At 36.5% G+C, this 20,663-nt stretch overlaps 1 protein-coding gene across 1 annotated transcript in view; it reads right to left on the bottom strand.

Moving 5' to 3' along the window:
- Positions 1–1,699: 1,699 nt before the first annotated feature.
- Positions 1,700–20,663, bottom strand: part of LOC129558576 (teneurin-2-like) — an 87,192-nt gene continuing 68,228 nt past the window's right edge. Inside the window, exons 2-3 of the mRNA XM_088838513.1 lie at positions 5,331–5,405; positions 1,700–2,026 (exon numbers count right to left, since the gene is read on the bottom strand). Coding sequence (XP_088694639.1) covers positions 1,734–2,026; positions 5,331–5,405 — 368 coding nt within the window. The 3' untranslated portion in view covers positions 1,700–1,733. The remainder of the gene's footprint in view (positions 2,027–5,330; positions 5,406–20,663) is intronic.

Consider the following 20,663-nt stretch of genomic DNA (forward strand, 5'->3'; position numbering starts at 1 on the left):
CAGTGTTCCAAATTATATCGGAAAAAAGTGACTGCTATTGGTCTACCAAATACATCTTGACTTGTAAAATTCACTCCTCTCTAACGGTTGTAGGTAAATTCAAGGCAAGTATTTTTGCTCCCTTTGCTTCACTAGAAACCTCCCCTCATTAGCTGAGTTTTTAAGATGTATACAGCTTAAAAAAAAAAAGAGTATAAATTCTAGAAATATGTATAGGTAATTCTTTATAGATCCCGCGAGACCAGCGAAAATTCCAACCAGAACATTTTCTAAAATACGTTGTTTAAGATGTGCTCTAAGTTCTTGGATTACAAGTGATTTTATTTATTAGGCAATCAAACTGCCTCCATTTAAATAATGTCTGACACACACCAAAGTTGAAATAGTACATCAGTAAATGGATTCAATGTATGCCTTTATGAAAACTTCTAAAAGTAATTTCCTATCAAATAAGCACCTTTAGAGTGTTGAATGTGCCAAGTGTCAGAATTTTGTTAAAATTCAAAAGGAGTCAAGTGCAGATTTTTCCTTAAGAGTACACCTTGATTAGCTACATGAACCGAGGCATAATAAGACACATTCCCTTGTCCCCACTAGAGAATAAACTATTTCAGAATTAAACATAAATTTAAATGCAATATGGTGACATCTTTTTGAATATATGCGACTTACCCAGGATATGATGTATTAATATTTTCTACATGGTTTGGAGATTAAATGATATTTAGCTATGCTTTTGCATTTACAACAAGCTGTCTGCCTGCAAATTTCTTTTTTTTTTTAATGCAAGAAAATACTTAGAGCTGCTCTAGTAGATGTTTACAATGTTTTATAGAAAACTTAACTGATCTATTTGTAAACATTTTAATGGTAATTCTTTTAGCAAACACAAAATCTATTCATAATAAACCACATCGCATTTGATGTTTTCTCCATAAATCCACCGTACCTAATGCAATTTATCTTTTAAAAAATGTTTTGGGCTCAACACAGTTCTGAGTTGCTAAGAAAGCCACAAATAAGCACCTTATCTCTTTAATGACTTGCTTGGGCTTTCCTATATTTACTGCTTAATGATCGGAAGCATTTAATTTTCAAAGTTTCATTAAAACCCATCTACAAAGCTGGATGGATAAGCAATAGTGATTTGTGATAGAAGGTGTGGGAAGCCATTAACCTACATAGGTACCAAGGAGAAAAGTAAACATAGAAGAGAATACTTTTTTGAAGACAAGTCTCTTCCTATTTGTCATTATTAAACTCCAGAGCATCTGTTCCAAGTTTGATCTTCAATACGGATATGAGGCATTGCTGCCTGGAAATGAAAGTCTAAGATAAGGTAGGATTCTTAAGAGATCTTCATGAAAAAAAATAACCCAGGTTGCCGTTTACTGGGAAGGGGAAATCAATACAAAGACCTAGAAACTTGTGGAGAGAGGACATTTTCTAGGTATAGGTCATAGTTTATCAAGTTGCCTCTTTTGCAATGTAATTTACTTGCTAATAAGACCAACTGATGATGTCTGAATAGTGTGTTATCATCAAAATGAGATTTTAAAATTCTCTCCTCATTTCTTGTGTGTTCGAGGTTTGCTGGTTTATTTTCCCTCAGCTCAGTGTGGGTAGACAAGGTCGATTTAAAAGAAAATGAATGGTTTTATATGCCTCTTTATTAAAAAAAAAAAAATCCCAAGCCCCACATGGTACAGTCCCCAAAATATTAAAAAAAATATTTAAGAAGCAGGCCTACCGTTCTCATCATCTGACTTATTTTCGTTGTCAGAATCAGTCAAGGTAAGGGCCGAGTTTTCACGACTGGACAGGCCGGAACTGCGCCTGGATTTTATCCCTCTCCCCCACAATCTGATGGCATGTTCTGGAGACATCCCTCCCTCTGTATCGGAGTCGGCGTCAGACCCTGTGCTCAGGGAGTAGCCCTGGTGAAGGATCCCCATGTCGGAACAGTAGCCACTTCGGTGGGGGGAGGGCTCACAGATTCCCAGTTCCGCAAGGGTGAAGTTAGTTCCTAGGGCGACAGCAAACAAAGAGACCGATTAAAATTTGTGAAATGATTTCAAATTTCAAATTTATTCTTACAAAAAGCAGACAGTTTTTCCTATTCAAAAAATATACCAGGTTTGCCATAGCATACAGCTAGGCAAGAGTATGTAGGCTATTGGGGTGTACTTGAGAATTACAGCAACAAGAAAGTAAACAACTGAGATTGATTTTAATCCTAGGACAGGATGTTCAGATTTTATTTCAAAAATTTCTAATTATTTACTGCTGTCTAGGTAGCACCAGGTAGCTGATAAAACACTGGATCTATAAGAAGAGCTAATATAATACCAAGCACTTCCTTGCTCCAGGTATCTTTTATTCTGTGATTTTTTTTTCTTATATTTAAAAAGTTCACAACTTTATGATGATGATAACATTACTATAATCACGCTGTCATTAGGGAAACTGAGGAACAGAGAACTTAAGTGACTTACCCAAGGTCACACATCTAGACTGTAGCAAAACCTGGATCTGATCCTTGAGCAGTCTGTCTTCATGCCAAAGAAGCTTAATCTTCCAATAAATGGGAGTGGTGGCCAGGAGACTGGGGACCAGTCCTAGCTTTCCACGGGTAAGTCCCATTGTGGCAACTCTTTTAACAACTTGAGCCTCAGTTTTCTCTTCTGTAAAATCTGGGTATTAATCTCTTAAATTCCTCTCAGAATCACTGTATGGTTTATATGTGATAAATATACACCCAAGTATTAGTTTTCAAGTGAGTATAGGTAAGGTGTTACTTAAGTCAGAATCGTAGGGATGGAGTCATTCCATTTTTATTTATTTATTTTCATTGGAGTATAGCTGATTTACAATCTTGTGTCAGTTTCAGGTGTACAGCAAAGTGAATCAGTTATATACATACACATACATATATCCACCTCTTTTTCAGATTTTTTCCCTGTATGGATTATTACAGAATACTAAATAGAGTTTTCTGTGTTATACACTAGGTCCTTATTAGTTATCTATTCTATATATATAGTAGTGCGTATGTGATAAACTCAGTCTCTTGGTTTATCACTTCCCCCCTACATTTCCCCTCTGGTAACCATAATTTGACTGTGAGATCTGTGTTTCTGATTTGTAAATAAGTTCATTTGTATTATTTTTAAATCAGTTTCCAAATATAAGTGATATCATATAAGACTGTTTTTAAATTATATCAATTTCTTTTTGCTAATGCAATTGAAAACCACAAGTGAGTTTCATCAGTGAAAGTGGATGTGTACACATGTGGGAAGTGAAGGAATGGGCCCCTGGTTTGAGGGGAAGCAGAAAATAAGCACTTATTGAACACGTTCACACTACCATGTGTTGGGCATGGGGCCAGGTACTCTAATAGGCTTTATCTCATTTAAATCTCATAAAAGCACAGCAGTTTAGGTGTTAACCACTTTACAGGGAGGCTAAATACTGTCTCCAAGGTCACACCTGGGCAAGTGGCAGATCCATGGCTCACCCCTACATCTGTAGATCCCAAGTCTATGCTCTCTCTACAATGTCAAATGGTCTCAATCAAAAGCCAGTCTGGCAACATTTTTGCACAGTGAATGTGCTATCTATTTGTATGCTTTAATAACCAGCTTTAAAAAAGCTGCATATCAGATGAAATCACTTACTGACATTTAAATCTGTCCCTATTCATGGACAATGAAAAAATATATAATGAAAAAATACACTCTTATGCTATTAATATCAATGAAGAAAATCTTCTAAATAACACAAAACTCATGGGTTTGTTTTCTCTCTATTGATTACATTAGAGCCACTCATTGTTTAAACTCATGACATAATGAACACTACGAATGTCTACATACATGATCTCAGATTTTAAGCCCCAGACAACTGTGTCTGTTAACCTCATATGAAGTTAATTTGTCATAGACACAAGTATTTTTATTCTGAGGCTTTACTTCATTGCACAATGGACTTCTACAGCCTTCTTTTGCTGTGTTAATGGAGTCAAATCCAATACTACACATAACCATCTCTGGAGAATGATACTGTTCATTGGAGAGCCAACTCTACTACCTGTGTGGGGAAGAAGGATATTCTCACTGCCAATCAGCATAGTACTAACTGGTTATTCCCTGAGCAGAGTTTCATGATGCTGTCTGAAATTCTGTACTCAATGTATTCTCTTCCAGACTGCATCCTTGGCAATTAGATATTATCTTCTAATTGTATACTAAAATATGTATTTCAGTTTTAGTAGTCTATAAAACTCAAGTGGGTTCATATATATCTGATATTATGACACTTCTGTCTATATTGTTGTTTTTCTCATGCGTCAGTCATTGGGAAAAAGTCATTTCATATGAGCGTTCTTCCATCTTGCCTTCTGAGCTCAGGTTTACTCTGGAGGATCATGAGATACGCTGCTTCCTTTTCCTTCATTAAAGGAAAGGAGCCCAAACAAAAACATACATGTTTGTATTTCACATGTGGTAATTTTGATTCCTTTTGAAATGGAGCTTCATCTTCCACTGGGACCACACTCCCTCAATGCTATGTCTCCCACAATTTCTAGTTTGGTAACTTTTTGCTTTCAACTAACTCATAGAAGAGAAAACCTTGCTCTTAAGTCTCTGGGACAGATTGTGGACCAAGCCTTTCCCAAGTTTGCTGGCTTAACAACATAATGTTGGAGAGTCATGGACATGGTAGAAAGGAAAAATTGGTCTATCATTTATTAAGTCATTCAACAAATATTTATTGTTCCTAGTGTTCTTGCCTGGAGAATCCCAGGGATGGGGGAGCCTGGTGGGCTGCCATCTATGGGGTTGCACAGAGTTGGACACGACTGAAGTGACTTAGCAGCAGCAGCAGCAGTGCTGTGCTAAACACTGGGGATATAACAGTGAGTAGTATAAAACTACAGTCATGATATTTACAGTCTAATCGGGAAAGGGGCATTAATCAAAGAATCACATAAAAAAGTACAATCTATACAATGAAAAATATTATGTAGAAAAGGGACAGGGAGCCATGAAAGATCATCCCTTCATTTTGTCACAGCTGGCCCACATGTTCATCGAGTGGCAGACTTGAGGGACTAGGAATTACTCCACCGAGAAGCTATCATACCCCTCCCATTTGCTCTTATCATACCCATTTTCCCAAACATCCCTCCAAATGAATTTCTTTAGACAAGCAATTTTCATGTATTTTGTCTTAAAGCATGAAGCCCTCATATTATACCATTCTGCTTAGCATGTAAATAGTATGGGGAATGTTAATACTATGTTAACTTATTGTTTTACACTTACTTTGCTCATTGATGGAAGACTGATTTGGCTCTAATTCATCTTGTATAATTATGTCTTTATTAAGCTCCATGGCAGCTTTGAATAGAAGAGAGAAACTAGTCATTGTGTGATTCTCCAAGCTAAGATTTCTAGTGGAAAGCAGTCAACATTTCATTCCTTCTTTACTATCTTGCAGAAAGATAAAAAAAGAGGCACAACATTTAAGTATTCATGGAACACATATTCACACTCTCTCTGCCTCCTACCTTCCTGATATCACTAATGCAAGAGGGTGTGGATGATGTCTCCGATTCCTCTCAGTTATGTTTTTATTGCTGTTGTCAATACACAGCCTAGTGTTGTCTCATATTACATTGTCAAGACCAGAGTCAATATCCATATAAATGAATGATTACACAAAATAAATGGTATTTATATCATGGAATTTTATTATAATTTAAGGTGTTATCAATGTTTGAATATTGCCATTGAGAGAATGTCAATGTCTAAAAACTATTAGGTGATCAGGATAGCAGAACACAAGTTTTTTAAAAACAACTCAGTTGATAAGTCTCTTTTGCTTTAAGTCATCTTTTATTATAAGTTTTTATTTAATATTGGAGTATAGCTGATTAACAATGTGATCACTTCAGGTGCACAGCAGAACAACTCAGCTATATCTATATACATGCATCCATTCTCCCTCAAACTCCCCTCCCATCCAGGATGCCTTATGACATTGAGCAGAGTTCCCTGCAATATACAGAAGGCCCTTGTTGGGTACCCATTTTAAATATAGCAGTGTGGACATGACTTCTTTTGAATCATAACCTTGGTATATGACCCAGATCCTTTCCAAACCTTTTTTAGAGAAAAATTTTGCAATAGATTTCAGGAGTCATCCTTTGACCAACTAATTTTACTTGGGGATACAATCCTAAAGAAGGATATGCCACTGCACTGTGATCTTGGCTTTATTTTCAAAGTTCTTACCAACTTCTCACACTTTGAAATAACCTTTAAGTAGGAAAAACACATATGTTGCTAAGTCAGAATTACCATGTCATGGTAATACCAGTGAATACAAATAGCACTGAAAATGTCAGGATTTGAACAGATTTTCTACTATGAGGGCAGAAAGATAAAAGTTAACTGTAGTAATGACCTAAATGTTTACTATGTGAGTCCCCTGAGTTTAAGAGAAGAAATTTTATACGTGGGATGAAAAGTTGCTGTAGCATGAAAACAGTCTATAGTAATCATTTATGAAATAATCCCCACCTATCCCCACCCACTTATTACCAGTATCTCTTCTCATATCAACCACCAAATTAATGTCAATCATCAATTAGTTGCTGATAATGGGAAATGATATGGTACCAATCTAAGATTAAATTATAAAACTGGTGAAGATGCAGATTTCCATGAAGTCAATAAAAGTGATACTAAAAACCCTAGAATCATAATCAAGACCACAAAATAACCAAGATCTAACAGAATTAAGCTATTAAGAGAAAATATAAATGAATGTTGGTGTGGTAATGTCAACTGTTGATGGGAATGTAAATTGATACAGCCACTATGGAGAACAGTATGGGGGTTCTTTAAAAAAACTAAAAATAGAACTTCCATATGACCCAGTGATTCCACCACTGGGGCAAATACCCTGAGAAAACCATAACAAAAAGACACATGCACCCCACTGTTCACTGCAGCGCTACTTAAAATAGCCAGGGCATGGAAACAACCTAAAGTTCCATCAACAGAGGGATGGATAAAGAAGATGTAGGGTGTGTATGTGTGTGTGTATACACATACATATATAATGGAATATTAGTCATTAAGAGAAAGAAAGTGGGTCATTTGCAAAAATGTGGATGGATCTAGAGTCTGTCATACAAGTGAAGTCAGAAAGAGAAAAACAAATTAACACATATATGTGAACTCTAGAAAAATGGTACAAATGAGTCACTGGAAGATTGGGATTGATGCACTGCCATGTGTGTAACAGTTAGCTAGTGGGAATCTCCTATATAGCATAGGGAGCTCAGCTCAGTGTTCTGTGGTGACCGAGATGGGTGGGATGGCAGGAAGGGTGGAAGGCAGGGTCAAGAGGGAGAGGATATATGTATGCTGCTGCTGCTGCTAAGTCGCATCAGTCGTGTCCAACTCCGTGTTACCCCATAAACGGCAGCCCACCAGGCTCCGCTGTCCCTGGGATTCTCCAGGCAAGAGTACTGGAGTGGGGTGCCATTGTCTTCTCTGGGATATATGTATACATGTAGCTAATTCACTTTGTTGTACAATATTGTGAAGCAACAATACCCCAATTTTTTAAAAAAAAAATTCTGGAAACAGAAAAGGTGAGGGACTTCTTGTTCTAGATCAAGATGAAATTTCCCACTTCTCTATATATCTGTCTTTAAGGACAGCTAAAATCCCTGGACTGTACATGTAAAAACTACATAAAATGAGTCTAAAAGAGGTTTGGAAGAAGACAGATCTATTTCCTCCTGGGACCTGGAGGACAACATAGCGGTGAGTTCTCTGGATTTTCTTTCTGCCTTATGTATCCCAGATGTGGATAGAGAAATTTACTAGAGAAATTTGCAAACTTAAAACACCAATGGAAGCAGACCAAAGTAAAGCCTACTCCAATGAGGGGTCCTTCCCCACCTCCACAAACATACTAGGGTGGAATCAAAGACCAACTGGGGACTGGAATTATTATTGTTACTGAGGGGCAATGAGCTTTTCCTGACTCCCCTACAGAGGGTCGCTGGAGGAGATGAAGGGAAACTAGATTTCCATCTGTATACAGTGGTAATGAAGCACCCTTCCCTCTCCTTGCTGGTGTTTGAAATGGATAAATGTTAAATCTAGTTTCACTACCACTGGGGGACTCACAGGGAACTCTAAGGAGGTAGCCCTCTCCCTCTCAAGCAGGTTGGTGTATGCAGGGTCCTAGTAGGGAGCCTGAAACCCCAACTCTGCAAGGAGGCGTCCCTCCCCACTCCACCCCAATTGCCCCCCTTGTCAAAGTGAGTCAAGTGAGGAAGCTGGGCTTTCACCTCCATCTCCCAGTCAAGCCTCAGGGTTCGATTGTTCCCAAAAGCTTGGTGACAGAGGAGGCCTACTGAAACAATATTTAAATAAGATCCAGATTTTTGAAACAATACTTCAAATAGCCAGGATACAATAAAAAATCACTCATCATACCAAGAATCAGGAAAATCTCAATGTGAGTGAGGAAAAATAATTATTAATCAAAAATTAACTATAGGCCATTTGGAAAATTAAATAATCTAAATATTTTTGTTTTTGCAAAATATGACCCTCTGTGATCATGCTGCAAAATGCAACTCAGAATGAAAGATGAAATATTGTACACTCATACAGTTGTGCCATAAAATGTATATTGTGCCCCACACAAATTATTATTCTTTATCCTTTTGAATAATTATAGTGCAGCAGGAATAATAAATTGTATTAAACATAAAATATACTCTTGATAATCAATCTTATTTTCTCAAGATAAAGTCACAATAAATTATTTTTACTATTTAATATGAAATAGTGCTTCTTTCTAAACAGTGATTCATTTTTGAAGTGGCCTTTTTTCTAGGATCATTTATCCTAAGACAAAGAGAATGTCTTATAAATAAACATGGGTCACTTTTCTTGAGCAAATGTTAGACTCTACATTTTAAAGTCAGGGATGAATCCTGACTCCAAATTTTTGTTCCAGATATTTAGGAAAAGAACACAAATTATAATACTATAGTTCTCTTTATCACAGAAAGTGAAGTAATTTAATCTGATGCCATAAGCTTTTGCAAACTAGAAAGCTACCAGGCAAAATAGGAAATTACAAGAGATAGAACTTTTGTTTTGGTTTGATTCATCAAAACATATCACCAAATTATTACCTTACATTTAATGTTGATACTTAAAATTTTGCACAGTTGAAGATATGTATAAGTGATACAAAATATTCAGCCCAAAACAAACACCAACATTATCTAAAATACTATTTTCATACAAATTTAAAATCTGCATATTTGTTCATGCAATGGTAACAATTTTGAAAACCAATGAAAGAGCTACTTAATGAATTCTAATGTTTTATACTTGTGTATACTAAAATTCTTCACATCAACTCTCTCTTAATGCCCTTCTAAAGTTCATCTGATTTTACACATTCAGATATTTTCCCAAATGTTGACAAAACTGTTCACAAAATATCCTGTGGCTTAAAACCACAGAGTAGGTGTACATGTATTATTATTCGTAAAATGTAAGTCCAATATTTATATTTCAAAAATATCCTTTACAAATCGAAATTTTCTTTTGTGTATAGCACCTAAAATGTTCATATTTTAATATTTCTAAACTTGCAGAATTATTACTTTGGTCTTTATCTGAATCTCTGACATGTCACAACTTATCAAATTTGTAACCAGAATCATTCCCATGTTAATAAACACTTTCCAAATAAAAAAATACCAAAGGCTAGTGAAGACAGAAAAGTTTCCAGTATTCAAGGTTTTCCTGTAAGCTTTATCCCCTCAAAGTCAAAAGTGAACGTGGCATTCTCCTCTGATATGGCATTTTCATGTTCTAATCTGAACAAAGCCCAATTTGAAAAACCCAAAAGCCGACTACAACAAAAGTTTCTCCTGAACAACTGCCAGTTCATAAATAGAAATGAAATGCTCCAGAGCTTGCTGGAGACTCTTTTCTGCTGATGAAAATTCCAATAAGATTAAAAATCAATTCCAGTATTAAAAACTATAGCAATCAGTTATCCTATGTAAGAGCATTACAGAGGCATACAGTCATCTGACCCTGTGAGACTCTGCTTCTTTAAACAGTTTTTTGTTCATCAGAAAAAATAAAGAAAGCAGAGGACAAGAGTGGGTGAGCTGCAATGGTCTAACTATTCTGAGTCTGAGAATGTAAGATTAGCTTATGCTTTCTGAAAGCTTCAGAAGGTAGCAGGCACTGTCTTAGAAGCTGCTATATACAGATTTATAGTTAATTAGTGTAGCAGCCTTGTGAAATAGTCACTACCTACATAGCCAAGGGTTCAAATGGGATTCCAGTGTCTGTTTAAAAATACTTGTGGACTATATATTCTTAGAATTAATTACTTCTGATGAGTCTCCACTTACTTTATAAAATACACATAAAAATAGCACCGGCCTTTATAAGGTTCTTTTTGAACATTGAGTTGGATAAGGCAGGTCAAAATGCTTATAACACTGCCTGCCACTCAGTAGTTACACCACAAATGTAGATAATATGATGATCATTGGCTTACAAATGAAGGAACTTGCTTTTTTTAAAAAAATTAAAGGATTATTAACACTTTATGTTTCTTGAGTTGTTTTTGAAAGTTTCAGAACAATACATTTTTCTAGGGATAAGCTTTTCCAGGGACGTATGCCTGCTTCATCTACATCTTCAAATGTGTTGGCACAGATTTATCCAAGTATTTTTAAATCCCTTTAAATTTCTTCTGGGTTTGTAGAATGTTTCTTCTTTTTTTTTAAATTCCTGATATTATTTTATTTGTGCTTTCTTTGGATTGGATTGGTTTCAGCAATGATAAATTGTTTTTGTCTTTCAATAAACAAATTTTTGCTTTCCTGGTTCTATCTACTATCTATAATGTTTCCTAGTTTATTCATTTTTAAGGTTTTATATATATATATATACAAATTACTCCTTCTTTGAGTATAGACAATTGATCTTTTTCATATGTTTAAAATTTGATTTCTTATTCCATCAGTGTTCAGCCGTTTTTCCTTTTTATTGTAAATATTTCAGGCTACGTATTTCTAAGGACCATTTTCAATGCATCTCACAGGTTTTGACTCAGCATCTTCACTGTGGCTTAGATCTAAATATTTTAATGTTTCTAATGAACCTATTTATTGCATTTCCAAATGTATTGGGTTATTTTGTATATATTTCTGGTTTTGAGCTCTAATTTACCTGCATTTAGCTAAAGAGCATTGTTTTTATATTACTAAACTTTTGAACAATTTTTAAATTTCCTCCATAGCCTGATATATTTTTTTTTTAGGTAATTAATTTATTTTTTATTGGAGGCAAATTATTTTACAATATTATATTGGTTGGTTTTGCCATACATTGATATGAATTTGCCCCAGGTTTACATAAGTTCCCCCTCCTGAACCCCCCTCCCACCTCCCTCCTCCCTTTATCCTCCCTCTGATATATTTTTAAAAGTATTTCATATCCACTTGAGAGAAACACATGTTCTCTAATTATTAGGTGCAAGATTTTACATATTTCAATGAAACCAAATTATTAATCCTGTATTCAATTTTTCTACATAGTACTAATTTGCTATTTAATTGTCTTATCAAGAATTGAAAGTTATATGATGAATTTTCCTACTATGATGGGTGCTTCTCCTCATAGATTTATCTGTATTTGCATTATGTCAATTTAATGATATATTATAGGGCTTCCCTGGTAGCTCAGTTAGTAAAGAATCTGCCTGAAGTGCAAGAGAGCTGGATTTGATCCTTGCGTTGGGAAGATCCCCTGGAGAAGGAAATGGCAAATCACTTCAGTATTCTTGCCTGGAAAATGCCATGGACAGAGAAGCCTGGAGGGCTGCAGTCCATGAGGTTGCAAGAGTTGCACATGACTGAACAACTAAACCAAGACTATATTATAGGTATATGTTTAGAATAATTAGAATAATTATAATTTTCTGACGGAGAAGGCAATGGCAAGCCACTCCAGTACTCTTGCCTAGAAAATCCCATGGACGGCGGAGCCTGGTAGGCTGCAGTCCATGGGGTTGCTACGAGTCAGACATGACTAAGCGACTCCACTTTCACTTTTCACTTTCACACATTGGAGAAGGAAATGGCAACCCACTCCAGTGTTCTTGCCTGGAGAATCCCAGGGACGGGGGAGCCTGGTGGGCTGCCATCTATGGGGTCGCACAGAGTTGGACACGACTGAAGTGACTTAGCAGCAGCAGCAGCATAATTTTCTGATGGATTGAATATTGTCATTAATATGGAATGACTCTGTATCTCCAAAAAATTTTGAGATTATATCTGCTTTTTTATTATTAATTATATTTTTCAAGGAATTTGTTCATTTCATTTAATTTGCCATAGTCAATGACAATGTTCTTGAATACACACAGGATCCATAACAACATTCCTTCTTTCATTCCTGATTTGGAGTATTTGTGTATTCTCTTTTTTTTCTTCTTGATTATTTTAGCTATTGCTTTATCAATTTTATCAATTTTTCAAAGACCAGATTTTGGCCTTAATATTTTCATTTACTGTTTCTTTTCCATTTCTTTAATTTTTGTTCTCACTTTAATTATTTGTCTCTACTTATTTTGGGTTTCATTTGCTTAGCCTTTTCTAGTTTCTTGTGGTAGAAATGTAGATCATTGATTTAAAAACAATTTTTATTTCTTAAATAAAAATACAATCCTATCATCTGCCCCTCTTTACCTGCATCTCACAAATTTGGATATGTTGTACATTCCATTATCGTTCAATTCCAGATATTCTCTAATTTCTCTTGTACTACTTTGATTAATGGATTACTTAGAAATATGTAGTTTTATTTCCACATATTTGGGGCTTGTCTAGATTTCTTTATTGTTAATGATTTCTCACTTAAGTACTTGGTAGACAGAGAAAAAATTCTCTAGGATTCCCTCTTGAAATTAACTGAGACTCACTTTGTAATCCTTTGATCAATTTCAAATATCCATCTTTTTCTCTGGAAATACTCATGGTCTCAAAGTCTAGTTTGCCTGATACAAAACTGTTCAGTTTTGTTAAGTTTACTATAAACAGTGAACATTATGTCTAATTTCCTTCCTTTACTTTCAACTGTTCTGTGTCTTTGTATTTAAAATGTGTCTCTTGTAGACAGCATATATTTAGAACTTGCTATTTAAATAATCAGACAATCTTTTCCTTTTAATCAGTGTACATTTATATTAATGTAATTTTTTATTTGGCTGAATTCCAGTTCACCACTTTGCTGTTTTTCCCTTTTCTGATGTTCCTCTTCTCTACCTTCACTTAGGTTGATAATTTTTTTTTAATTCCATTTTAATTTTGGATTCTTATCTATATCTCCACATAATGTTTTTAGTGGTAGCTTTAGGGATTATAATATGTATGTTATATCAGTCTGTTTAGAGCTCTAATCTTACTTGATACGAGCTGTTCTTCCAATTTCTATGAATTCCTGATTTCTTTATTCTGAAAAATTCTCACTGTTTTAAATATCTACTCACTTCCAAACTCTTTATTGTCTTCACTAATTAAACTAAGATTATTCTTCTCTCCTAATGTTTCTATTATATTTTGAACATTATATTCTTTCTGTGCCATCCCTTGCTAATTTCTTTTGGTTATTTTTTCAGTTGACCAATTCTCTTTTTAATTGTGCCTGATGTCATATTTACTGTATGCACTAAAGTTTTTATTTCAACAATTATGTATTGACTATTTCCTTTATAAAATTTATATAGCTTTTTAAGTGTTTCTATTCCATTTTTCTATTATATTCTTACTTGCTAATTTGCATATTATACACAGTTGAAAGTATGTAACTGACAAATTCTAACATTTTAGGGCTTTAAGGATCAAAAATGGTTGTTTGTAGACTTGTTCACTCTTAATTATAAAGTTTTGTTTTCTCACATACTTAATTAGATTTAACTTTAGCTGACATAAGTTTATTTTAGTTTTTAAAAATCACAAGGGCCTATAGTGAAGACTCTTGTCTCCTGAAAAATGTCTAACGTCTCCCTTTCAGGCCATGGATACTCTTCACCACATGTCTTTTATCAGGTTTCCAGAATAACGTAGGAATCTCAGTTTCATGTCCTGCATCTTGCTCTAAGTTCAAGGTCAGATCTCCCAGGTGAAACTCTGAAGGCAACACTTTTCTCTCACTGAAGTTCTTCTATGAGATTGCAATTCAATCTTCACATTTCTGACTTCAGCTCATTTTTAGTTCTTTTTTTTTTTTTAGTTATTTAGAGATTCTCTTAACTCTCAGGACTGTGTTGTTGTTTTGATCAAGCTAGTTAATATTTCTATGTTTCAAATTTCTCACCTGTAAAATGGAGGAAATTATAGCACTATCTATCTCAAAAGGTCATTGTGTTGATGAACAAGTATATATATATAAATTTAGAATGAAATAAATACTGAATAAATATTAGTTATCTATGATGCTACCTAGTAAGTGTAAAACTACAAAACGATGGGCATGATTTCATTTTCAAACTTTTCCTACCCCTATACAAATGAAATACTTTTTCCTATTAAGCTGCATATAGTTAGATATATTTAATGCTTATTCTATTATGTTATGTAATATCCTGCTTTCTCAAAGTAATATAAAGAAGATTTGATATGTCAGTATAGAAGCTACCAATATTAGCTGAAATTTTGACAAAGGCACATGACATTTGCATTCTCAGCACTCATGAAGGTCCCTGTCTCCATCACACACTTGATGTTTTGAAAACATTTTGACTTTCCCATCATTGAAGAATCATTCTAGAGCTCAAGAGTTAATTAACTCATCTACAGTCTGACATCTAGTGAGATGGATAGATCACAGTCTATCACCAGGTGAAAATATGTATAACAGGTATTTTGCTTCAGTAACTAATCAGGATCTACACTGTAACTGCAAATATTTGGGGGAGAAATGTTAATGATATATTCTTGTTTGTAAATCAGTTCCCTTAAATCAAATGCTTCATCACCAATTACTGTCAGGATTTAGGTACTTGTCTAAAACCAATGTAAGCATCCAGCCATTGAGCTTGTAGAAAAAGAACACAACCACAGTTTCCTAGTGCCTGTTAGCATCCGTTAAACAGGGAGAGGATAATTGAAACTGAGTCAAGGGTTTTCCTTTTCTTCCTTTCCCACCTTGCTTCCTGTGTTTCAAACACATGTCGTAGGTTACGAATACATGTAAAGCTTTAATTATATTTAGCATCTGGCAGCTGTTGACTTGCAGAGAGTTGTTGAGTCACATAAATTCCAAGTCGGAAAGAAATTCGGGAATAGAAGGCAGAAGTTTGCCCAATGGAGGAAAAAAGTCTTATGTCATCATAGCTGAAATACTCCACTATCAGCCCTATTATATTCATGGTGTGAGCAGTGCTGTAACTAATCAGTCTCAGCAACACCAGAGACTATCTCACCACTAAAATACATATTTCCAAAGTGATTGAAGTCATCAGCCGAGGGACTTAACAAGCATTGCTTTCAGTGGGTGATGGATGTGTACCTGTACTGGAGACAACTTCATGCGGATTTCGGTCTCTAGAGGTATCAACTGATAACTTTTCAACAGCAAGATCTTCACACTCTCTAGTCAAGACTTCACCAAAGTTAGATGTGTTAAGTAATTTAATTCAGATACTGCTTACTTCAGGAAGAAATAAGTCTCCTGAGAAACTGGCATCAAGAGCCGTAAGCCTTTAACTCTGGCCACCATCTGCCACATGATACAATTTTATGAGGAGAGATAATGGTCTTTGTCTTAACAGACATAGATCTCAAAATCCAAATATCAAGTTACAAAGCACAGTTAGAAAAATACGAGTGATGTGCATTGCATACAATATCTATACACTAACGGGATAATTTTGAACTGGAAAAATAAACCTGAAATTCTTAATAGCAATAACTTCTGGAGATGAAGTTGGGGGGCATTTAGAAAAGGATTTGAAACAAGTTTGACAAAATGGTAACACTTGTTAACTGGAAATTATGAGTATTATATGCCTTATTCTTTGTACTTTTCTGTGATTTGAAATTTTTTTCCTAAAGATTAAAATAATTAAAATAGAAGGCTTGGACCAATCTAACTCCATTCCCAACTTTAAAATATCATGTGCTATCATAATGTTCTCATTGTTCTGTCATTCAACATTTTTATGTTTACATTTTGAGTTAAACTACAAAGAAATGCCTTTAGTTCCATGCCTCTTTAAGTTCCGGCCAGTCAGAAATAAACTCATGAAGCAAAGTAAATGCAGTCAATGAATAAATGAACTGTGGTACATTCAGTGGAGGGGGAAATGGCAACCCACTCCAGTATTCCTGCCTAGGAAATCCCATGGACAGAGAAGCCTGGTGGGGTCGCAAAGAATCAGACCTGACTCAGTGACTGAGCACAGTACATTCAGACAATAGAATATTATTCAGGACTGAAAGGAAATAATCTATCAAGCCATGAAAAGACATAGACGAAACTTATATCCATGTTACTAAATGAAAGAACCCAATCTGAAATGCCTGCATATGTATGATTCCAAGTATGGGGCATTCTGAAAAAGGCAAGACTATGGGGACTACAGAAAGGTGAGTGGTTGTCAGGAATTGGGCAGGGGGAGATGACTAGTTTGGACATGCAGTATTTTTAGGACAGTGAACATACTCTGTACTATACTGTAATGATAAAGACACATCATTATACATTTGTTCAAACCCATAGAAAGTATAGCATTAAGTGTGAACTGTAATGGAAACCATGGGCGCTGGGTGATTATGATGTGTCAATGTCCTGACAGATCCATCAGTTTTAACAAATGCCTATCATTCTGATGAGGAATGTTGATAATGGGGAGGCTATGCATGTGTGGAAGGTAGCATACGGGGACTATCTGCACCTTCCATTCAATTTTGTCATGAACCTGAAAGTTGCTCAGTCATGTCTGACTCTTTGCGACCCCATGGACTACACAGTCCATGGAATTCTCTAGGCCAGAATACTGGAGTGGGTACCCTTTCTCTTCTCCAGGGGATCTTCCTCACCCAGGGATCGAACCCAGGTCTCCCGCATTGCAGGTGGATTCTTTACCAACTGAGCCACAAGGGAAGCCCTTCTAAAAACTGCTTTTAATTAAAAAAGAAAAAGTAAATGCAAATCAACTCATTATATGACAGATACACTGCCAGGGAATCCTTGCACTTTTCTCCCTAAGAGAATGACTCTACATTTCTGTGGTTAAGAGTACTTGACAAACAAACAACCCAGAGTCTGAATCTGTACTCCACCACTTATGGTTTGATCACAAGCTAGTTAACTGAGCCCTCTTTCCCCCAAGGATTAGTCTCCTTACCTATGAAATAGGTTGAATAATATCTACACTCAGAAGACTGTAGAGATCAAGTTATCTAAACTCATTAAACATTTAGCAGTGTAGCCAGAGCAGAGGGATGCTGAATAAAATGTTCTAAATATACTATCAAGTAGTGGAAACAGCAATGGCAAGCCACTCCAGTACTCTTGCCTAGAAAATCCCATGGATGGAGCAGCCTGGTAGGCTGCAGTCCGTGGGGTTGCTAAGGGTCGGACACGACTGAATGACTTCACTTTCACTTTTCACTTTCACACATTAAAGAAGGAAATGGCAACCCACTCCAGTGTTCTTGCCTGTAGAATCCCAGGGACGGGGGAGCCCGGTGGGCTTCCATCTATGGGGTCACACAGAGTCGGACACAACTGAAGTGACTTAGCAGTAGCAGCAGTGGAAACAGAAGCAGAACAGAGATTTTAGAGCCCTCACTTGTGGAATCTACATTCATGTGAAGATTGATATGGTTATCTCAACACCCCAAATCAGGGTGAGGGCTACTCCAAGAATATAGACAGCTGACCACCTGCGAGCAAACACATGATTACATGAGAGGAGACATCTACCAAAAAGAATGGGTGAGGCTTTAGGCAAGCAGAATGATGGGAAAGAGCCCTCATTCATTTCATCAATATTTACAAAGGGCTTAGTAAAAGGGCTTCCCAGGTGGCTCAGTGGTAAGGAATCTGCCTGCCAATGCAGGAGGCACAGGAGACACAGGTTCAATCCCTGGGTCAGGAAGATCCCTTGGAGGATGAAATGGCAACCCACTCCATAATTCTTGCCTGGAGAATTCCACGGACAGAGGAGCCTGGTAGGCTACAGTCCGTGGGGTCGCAAAGAGTCTGACACGACTGAGTGACTGAACACACAGCATGAGTGTTCAGCCTTAGTCAAATGGCTTGGGATCTATCAGCAAACAAAAGAGATAAAGACCTGTGTTCCTCAGAAGCTTACATTTTAGCCAGGGTAGACAAAAAACAAAATGTTAATATAATGACTAAGTACTAATATCTTCAAAGGTGAGAAGTGAAAACAGAGAAAGTAGAGTAGTGAAAGCCATTTATGAGTATTTTGAATTATTTGATCTTGGGAGGGAGATCAAATTATTTGATCTTCTCAGGGAGAAGGGGACATTTAGCAAAGGCTGGAAAGATTTGAGGGAGTCAGCTTTCTGATACCCCAGGGGCAAAAAGCAACTGTCTGTGCACAGGTCCCAAGGAGATGTATACCAGGGATGTTCTAAAATGTCAAGAAGAATGGAGTGGCTGAATGAAGTGAGCAAAGGTGCAAACTTCAGGGGAGAACTAGAGTGTTAATAAGAGCTGCGTCTGGATGGGCTTTGGGGTGATTTTAAGGACACTGCTTTTTACTCAAAGAGAATGCTATTATACTGTTTTGGGGGAGAGGAGTGACATCACCTAACTTATATCTTTAAAGATTGCACAACTGTGTTTGACACAAGCAAGAACAGCATCCAGGAGATGCTCAGAATACATTCGTCATAGCTGATCACAGCCCATTCCAGTTGGAAGCAGCGGACTGGTGGGCAGAGTGGGATTTCCTGGTGGATGGATTACATGCAGGGTGTGGCAGAAAGAGAGAAATCAGAAATGGCATCAGTACTTTCAAACTGAAAACTAGGAGGGAGTTGCCAGGGACTGTGATGGGGAAGGATGCAAGAAGAGGAAGTGGGGTGATGTGTGTGTGTGTGTGTGTGTGTGTGTGTGTGTGTGTAGAGGGTCAGGATTTCAGTCATGGATATTTCAGTTTGGAATGGGTGTTAGACATTGAAATGGAGATGCTGAATAGGTCAACAGATCAATAAATGACAGGTTAGATATAAGTGATAGAGATTTGGGAGTCATTGGCATATATATGCTATTCTGTGTCATGGAAGTGGACAAGACCACCAGTGTGAAAGATCTGGGTCTTCAGTTATTTGTATACTCGAGAGGATGGAGCAAAGAGGAAGAAGCAATAAAGGAGTATGGAAAAGAGCTACCAGTGCAATGGTTGTAAAGCCACAAGCATGTGCCAGGGGACAATCTAAGCAAATAAAATGTATCCGAGGGGAGGGAGTGATGAACTCTTTGAAATGTTGCTGACAGGTCAGTAAGAAGAGACTAAAAAATTGGACATCATAAATGTAGTGACATGGAAATCACTGGTGATCTTGGCAAGATCAATTGTACGGAGGGATATGTGTGAATATCTGATTGGGCTGTGTTTAAAGAAAATAGGGGAGCAAAAGTGGAAGTAGTACAATAGCTACCTCTTCTGAGATGTCCTGCAATAAGGGGTTAAAGGATGTTGCTGGTGGAAGAAGTGGTGAACAGAAATTGGGGAAAGTCACAGCATGTTTATCTACTGGTAGGAATGAAAAAATGGTTCATTTAAAGGTGGAGGAATTCTGGCAGCAACATTATTGAATAGACTAGTGGGACTCTGATGGAGCACACAAGTCAGGGTTTCTCTTGGGATAAGAGTATGGACGGTTCATTTAGAGTAATAGGCTGGAAGGCAGAACTGGTGGTTGCAAGTGCTGGGAATGTGTAGATGGTAGATGTGGATTTGGGATTTCACTTTTGATCCATAATGGGAAGGGGACTCTAGGGGTTTTGGAGAGAGAATGGAATGAAGCTGACATCGAGAAAAGTGAGACAACGCACAGACCACACTACAATTGCAGAGCACTTAGAATTTAATAAACTTCAAAATCTTCTGGGAGCAGATTTGTCATAGTCCACACATAACACTGAACTGTCATCATTCAGGAGGGCTGCCTTGATTCATATGGAAAAAAGTAAATTATGGATACTGTATTCAGTTTTAAGAAGTGAGACAATGATAAATGCAATGTACAAACACTGTCCTTAAAAGGCACTTTAGTGGGAAAAAAGAGCAATTAAGGTGATATGTTACCTGCGGACCAAATTATTCCTTAACTGTAAATTGTAACTAGATTCTGAATCCACAGAAATTAATTTACATTATGTCATAAGCTTCTACTTTTCCTCAGATGGAGGTACTATCTTTAAGACAAGAGATCTTTATCTTAAAACATTGAAATTCACAGCTTTAAATCCATGAGTAAATGCAACAGAAAGACATGTCAGTTGCGATAGGACCAGGGCCAAGGTACCCAGTAGGGACTA

The sequence above is a fragment of the Moschus berezovskii genome, chromosome 8 (genome assembly GCF_049115385.1).
Source record: "Moschus berezovskii isolate FMDL1 chromosome 8, NW_MosBer_1.0, whole genome shotgun sequence".
Classification (NCBI taxonomy): domain Eukaryota; kingdom Metazoa; phylum Chordata; class Mammalia; order Artiodactyla; family Moschidae; genus Moschus; species Moschus berezovskii.